The sequence below is a fragment of the Cetorhinus maximus genome, unplaced genomic scaffold (assembly GCF_964194155.1).
Source record: "Cetorhinus maximus unplaced genomic scaffold, sCetMax3.hap1.1 HAP1_SCAFFOLD_486, whole genome shotgun sequence".
Lineage (NCBI taxonomy): Eukaryota > Metazoa > Chordata > Chondrichthyes > Lamniformes > Cetorhinidae > Cetorhinus > Cetorhinus maximus.
In genome coordinates, this window is record NW_027596428.1 from 13,354 (window position 1) to 20,000 (window position 6,647).

At 59.2% G+C, this 6,647-nt stretch overlaps 1 protein-coding gene across 1 annotated transcript in view; it reads right to left on the reverse strand.

The window, feature by feature from the left end:
- Positions 1 to 1,813: 1,813 nt before the first annotated feature.
- Positions 1,814 to 6,647, reverse strand: part of LOC144673823 (transcription factor Sp7-like) — an 8,938-nt gene continuing 4,104 nt past the window's right edge. Inside the window, exon 2 of the mRNA XM_078535476.1 lies at positions 1,814 to 3,157. Within this exon, the coding sequence (XP_078391602.1) occupies positions 1,814 to 3,157 (1,344 nt within the window). The remainder of the gene's footprint in view (positions 3,158 to 6,647) is intronic.

The window sequence follows — 6,647 nt, forward strand, 5'->3', positions numbered from 1 at the left end:
ACATACACACATACACACACCCCTTCACCACCACCAGCCACGCCACGCAACCCAGGATCTCTGGGATCTTTCCATGCCTCTCTCTCTCTCGGCGCTCGAAAAGCGGGAACTCCATCCAGCCCGAGCTCTCGCAGCTCATGCCCTCTGCATTTTCCGGTCCCACGCGGCCTATTGGCCCAGGAAAGGGAATGAATCGCTTCCCCCACCCCCCCCGAAACCCCTTAAAGGCATCTGCCCGGCGACACCGCCCCCCCGCCCCCAGCACACCCCCAACCTCCTGAAAGATACAGTCGGGGCCCGATTGTTCGAAGGCTTGCAGTGCTCGGAGCCGCCCAAACCACCCTCACAGGGTTGCATAACTTATATATAAATACTTCAGATACAGCTATTTTCTTTGAGAACTTTTTAAATATAGATATGTGCGAGGCCTCACACATTTCAGAGGCTTATCCACCCAGCCCTTTGATCCTCGCGGAGCTGAAGGACACGCCTCGTTTGGTCCCAGTTTTTTTTTCCCTCAATCATTCCTCCTGCCCCCTTCCCTTACCCCAACCCGCTCCCCCCAACCCCACCAACCCCAGCCCCGCCCACCCCTCCCCTCCCCAAACCCCCACCGTTGAGGGTCCCCACCCTCTCTCTCTCTCTCTCTCTCCCTCCCCACCACCCCCCCCCTCCCCAAACCCCTCGTCCTTCATCTCAGGGGGTCAAACCCCAGTCATGTTGACGTCTTCATCCCATCAAAGTTGCCCCAAGTCCCATTGGAAAGGGGGTTGGGAGCGTGGTTGGGTGTGGATGGGTGGCTGGGTGGGGTGGTGGGTTTTGGGTGTGGGGTAGAGGTGGGGTGGGGTGGAGTGGGTCGGGGGGAGTTGGGGGTGGGGGGAAGTGATGGTGTTGCGAATGATGGGAGCCCAAGTCCCATTGGAAAGAGGGTTGGAGGGGGGGGTTGGTTGGGTGGGGGGGGGGGTGGGGTTTGGGTGCTGGTGGGGAGGGGGTGTGGTGTAGGGGCAGGATGGAGGGGTGGGGGGTGAGTGGGGGGAAGTGATAGTGTTGCGAATGATGGGAGTCCAAGTCCCATTGGAAAGAGGGTTGGGGGGTGTTGGTTGGGTGGGGGGTGGGGTTTGGGTGTTGGTAGGGAGGGGGTGTGGGGTAGGGGCAGGATGGGGTGGGGGAGAGTAGGGGGAAGTGACAGTGTTGCAAACGATGGGAGTCCAAGCCCCGTTGGAAAGGGAGTTGGGCGGGGTGGGTGTGGGATGGAGGGGTTTGGGTGCTGGTGTGGGGTAGGTGGGGGGTAGGGGCAGGATTGGGGGTGGGGAGGTTGGGTGTGGTTGTGTGGGGTGGTGGGGCTTGGGTGTTGGGTTGGGGTAAGGGTGGAGGGAGAGTGTCGGAGTCGCGAACGACGGGAGGGAACGCCCGATTGTCCACGATTTGACACCCTTAGCCTGCACCCCTCATCCCCTCGCACCCCCCTGCCCCACCCTACCCTACCCAACTCGCACCCCACCACCCCAAAAAAAAACCCCAGTCGACCCGACCCAACCCGACCCTCGCCCAAATCTCCAGCAGCCACCCGACCCAACCCAACCCAACCCAACCCAACTCAACCCAACAAAACCCAACTCAACTCAACCCAACTCAACCCAACAAAACCCAACTCAACTCAACCCAACTCAACCCAACCCAACCCAACCCAACTCAACCCAACTCAACCCAACCCAACCCAACTCAACCCAACCCAACCCAACTCAACCCAACTCAACCCAACTCAACCGAACCCAATCCAACCCAACACAACCCAACTCAACCCAACCCTCGCTCAAATCTCCAGCAGCCCCCCTTGGCCGGGAGCCGGGGGAGGGGGGCCGCCCTTCTCTGACGGAGGCGGAGGAGGAGGAGGAGGAGGTGGGGGCGCTGGTTCCCGGGGCTGAGGCCCGGGTCCGGCCTCGCCCGCCTCCGGCCCCTGGGGCTCGCCCTCGCCGGGCTTAGCGGCCTGGGCGCCGGTGCCGGTGCCGGCCTCGCCGTGGGTCTTCTGGTGCTTGCTTAGGTGGTCGCTGCGGGTGAAGCGCTTGCTGCACAGCAGGCAGTTGAACTTCTTCTCGCGGGTGTGCGTGCGGACGTGCCGCTCCAGCTCGTCGGACCGGGTGAAGCGCTTGCCGCAGAAGAGCCAGTTGCAGACGAAGGGTCTCTCGCCGGTGTGCCACCGCAGGTGGGCCTTCAGGTGCGACGCCTTGCCGTAGACCTTGCCGCAGCCCGGGATGTGGCAGCTGTGGAAGGACCTCTTCCTCAGCCCGGCGCCGGACGCGCCCAGCTTCTCCATCTCCTGGCAGTTGGGGCAGTCGCAGGCCGACCTGCCCTGGGGGGCGGCGCCGACGGCAGAGTAGGGCCCGCCCACCCGCGGGGGCTTGAGCCCGTCCATCAGGCCGCCGCCCGGCGCCACCTTGGCCTTGTACATCTCCTGGTTGGGCGGCAGCATGGAGACGGAGGAGGGGGAGGGGGAGGAGGAGGAGGTGGAGGGGGAGGGGGAGGGCGATCCCAGCCCCATTCCCGGGTAGGGGCTCACGGTGCCGTAGTCGGTGCCGTAGGCGGAGAGCGGCGGGTTTACCGGCGCTGGCTGAGGCTGGTAGGGTCCCTGGAGTCCGTCGGGCTGGGCCAGCCAGTTGTTGGCGGGGTGTACCTCCCACCAGGCAGGGGCCATGTTGGCGCCGGTGGTAGCCCCGGAGATGCCGTGGTGGACGCCAGCCTTGTACCACGAGCTGTAGGGGTGGCCCACGTCCAGCGAGGAGTAGACGCCGTGGAGGCAGTCGGCGGGAGGGTGGCCCTTGCCCAGCAGCAGCGGTGGCGGGGGGGGCTCCTGGTTGGCGGGGGCCGCTCCGAAGGGGTGGCCAAAGGGGCCGTAGTCTCCGGCGTAGACGGTCGAGGCCTGCGGGCTGGAGGGGGACATCAGTCCATTGCCGCCCCCGGCGTACAGGTCTCCCAGGCCCTCGACTCCCCGGCCTTTGCCCAGCAGCAGGTCCGAGCTGGGGCTGTAGGGCTTCTTCCCCAGGCCGTTGCCCAGCTTCCCCAGGTTGGAGGAGGGGTCCCTCAGGGGGCTCGAGCCCCCGAATTTGTTGCAGGCGGCGGTGAGCATGGCCAGCGGGCTGGAGCCAAACCGAGCTTCTTCCTAGGGCGGAGATGGAGGTGGGGTGGGAGAGAGAGAGAGAGAGAGAGGGAGGAGGGGACAGAGTTAGAGGGGCCATCACATCGCCACGAGGAACAGACGCGGGACGAGGTCATTCAGGCCATCGCGACAGCGATCCCCAAATCAATCACCCTCAGTCATCCCCTCTCACCCCGAAATACCCTGTATCAATCCCCAAACTAATCCCACTGCCCCGCTCTCTCCCCATAGCCCTGTATCAATCCCCAAACTAATCCAACTGCCCCACTCTCTCCCCATAGCCCTGTATCAATCCCCAAACTAATCTCACTGCCCCGCTCTCTCCCCATAGCCCTCTATCAATCCCCAAACTAATCCCACTGCCCCACTCTCTCCCCATAGCCCTGTATCAATCCCCAAACTAATCCCACTGCCCCGCTCTCTCCCCATAGCCCTGTATCAATCCCCAAACTAATCCCACTGCCCCCGCTCTCTCCCATAGCCCTGTATCAATCCCCAAACTAATCCCACTGCCCCGCTCTCCCCATAGCCCTGTATCGATCCACAAACTAATCCCACTGTCCCGCTCTCTCCCCATAGCCCTGTATCCGTCCCCAAACTAATCCCACTGCCCCGCTCTCTCCCCATAGCCCTGTATCAATCCCCAAACTAATCCCACTGCCCTGCTCTCTCCCCATAGCCCAGTATCAATCCCCAAACTAATCCCACTGCCCCGCTCTCTCCCCATAGCCCTGTATCAATCCCCAAACTAATCCCACTGCCCCGCTCTCTCCCCATAGCCCTGTATCAATCCCCAAACTAACCCCACTGCCCCGCTCTCTCTCCCCATAGCCCTGTATCAATCCCAAACTAATCCCACTGCCCCGCTCTCTCCCCATAGCCCAGTATCAATCCTCAAACTAATCCCACTGCCCTGCTCTCTCTCCATAGCCCTGTATCAATCCCCAAACTAATCCCACTGCCCCGCTCTCTCCCCATAGCCCTGTATCAGTCCCAAAACTAATCCCACTGCCCCGCTCTCTCCCCATAGCCCTGTATCAATCCCCAAACTAATCCCACTGCCCCGCTCTCTCCCCATAGCCCTGTATCAATCCCCAAACTAATCTCACTGCCCCGCTCTCTCCCCATAGCCCTCTATCAATCCCTAAACTAATCCCACTGTCCTCGCTCTCTCCCCATAGCCCTGTATCAATCCCCAAACTAATCCCACTGCCCCGCTCTCTCCCCATAGCCCTGTATCAGTCCCCAAACTAATCCCACTGCCCCCGCTCTCTCCCATAGCCCTGTATCAATCCCAAACTAATCCCACTGCCCCGCTCTCTCCCCATAGCCCTGTATCAATCCCCAAACTAATCCCACTGCCCCGCTCTCTCCCCATAGCCCTGTATCAATCCCTAAACTAATCCCACTGCCCCTCTCTCCCCATAGCCCAGTATCAATCCCCAAACTAATCCCACTGCCCCGCTCTCTCCCCATAACCCAGTATCAATCTCCAAACTAATCCCACTGCCCCCGCTCTCTCCCCATAGCCCTGTATCAATCCACAAACTAATCCCACTGCCCCGCTCTCTCCCCATAGCCCTGTATCAATCCCCAAACTAATCCCACTGCCCCGCTCTTTCCCCATAGCCCTGTATCAATCCCCAAACTAATCCCACTGTCCCCGGTCTCTCCCCATAGCCCTGTATCAATCCACAAACTAATCCCACTGCCCTGCTCTCTCCCCATAGCCCTGTATCAATCCCCAAACTAATCCCACTGTCCCACTCTCTCCCCATAGCCCTGTATCAATCCCCAAACTAATCCCTCTGCCCCGCTCTCTCCCCATAGCCCTGTATCAATCCCCAAACTAATCCCACTGCCCCGCTCTCTCCCCATAGCCCTGTATCAATCCCCAAACTAATCCCACTGCCCCGCTCTCTCCCCATAGCCCTGTATCAATCCCCAAACTAATCCCACTGCCCCGCTCTCTCCCCATAGCCCTGGAGAAAGTGGGAGGTTGTGAATGGTGATGGGGTGATTCTGTTTAAAAACAGGGACATTAATTTGGCTGTTCTTTTGTTGCACAGATTAAAGGTGGGAGAAGTTTGGAATTCTCATTTGCAAACGCCAGTTAACGCACGATCAATTTGAAATGGGAAGGAGAGATTTTTGTTGACCGAAGGTACTAAGGCATATGGGGTGAAGGCAGGTGTATGGAGTTAGGTCACAGATCAGCCATAGTGTCATTGAATGGAGGAATAGAGGGGCTGAATGGTCTCCTCCTGTTCCTGTGTAACAGGCTCGAGGAGGAGGGGCTGAATGGCCTCTTTCTGTTCCTGTGTAACAGGCTTGAGGAGGGGGCTGAATGGCCTCCTCCTATTCCTGTGTAACAGGCTCGAGGAGGAGGGGCTGAATGGCCTCTTTCTGTTCCTGTGTAACAGGCTCGAGGAGGGGGCTGAATGGCCTCCTCCTGTTCCTGTGTAACAGGCTCGAGGAGGAGGAGGGGGCTGAATGGCCTCCTCCTGTTCCTGTGTAACAGGCTCGAGGAGGAGGGGCTGAATGGCCTCGTCCTGTTCCTGTGTAACAGGCTGGAGGAGGAGAGGGGCTGAATGGCCTCCTTCTGTTCCTGTGTAACAGGCTCGAGGAGGAGAGGGGCTGAATGGCCTCCTCCTGTTCCTGTGTAACAGGCTCGAGGAGAGGGGGGAGGGTTAAGCGGGCTTCCTCCTGTTCCAGTGCTCTTGGTAACTGAGATAAACATCGAGGGGCAAGAGGTAAATTAACCCTTTAAGCAGCCCCCCCATTATATCCCCGGATTCCCGAACTCATGTCAAACAGGCATATGATACACTCAGATATGAGCGTTCTATCAACACGCTCGAAGCGGAGTGATGAACAATCCCTATTGTCCAGTCTAGATATTGGGCAAAGTGGTGGTGGTGGGGGCTGGGTGACTCTGAGCAGGAGAGAGTTACCAGGGGGGAATGAGGGGACTTCAGTTTACGTGGAGGGACTGGAGAAGCTGGGATTGTTCTCCTTAGAGCAGAGAAGGTTAAGGGAGGGAGAGGGAGGGGAGATTGAATCGAGGGGTTCAAAATCACGAAGTGGGGGTGTTTGGGGTAGAGTAGGAGAGGGAGAGACTGTTTCCAGTGGGCGGGAGAGTCGGTAACCAGAGGGGACACAGATTGAAGAGAATCGGTAACAGAACCAGAGGGTGGGGGTGGGTGGGGAGGGGGAGATGAGGAGAATTATTTTTTATAAACACAGTGAGTTGTTGTGATCTGGAAGGCGCTGCCTGAAAGGGCGGTGGAAGCAGATTCAATAGGAACTTTCAAAAGGGGTGGAGGGAATCGGATAAATACTCGAAGGGGAAAAATTTGCAGGGATATTGGGGGTGTGAGGGTGGGGAAAGAGCAGTGGGGGAGAGTGGGGACTAATTGGACAGGTCTTTCAAAGAACCAGCACAGGCTCAATGGGCCGAATGGACTCCCCCTGGACTACCCTGTCTAAATGT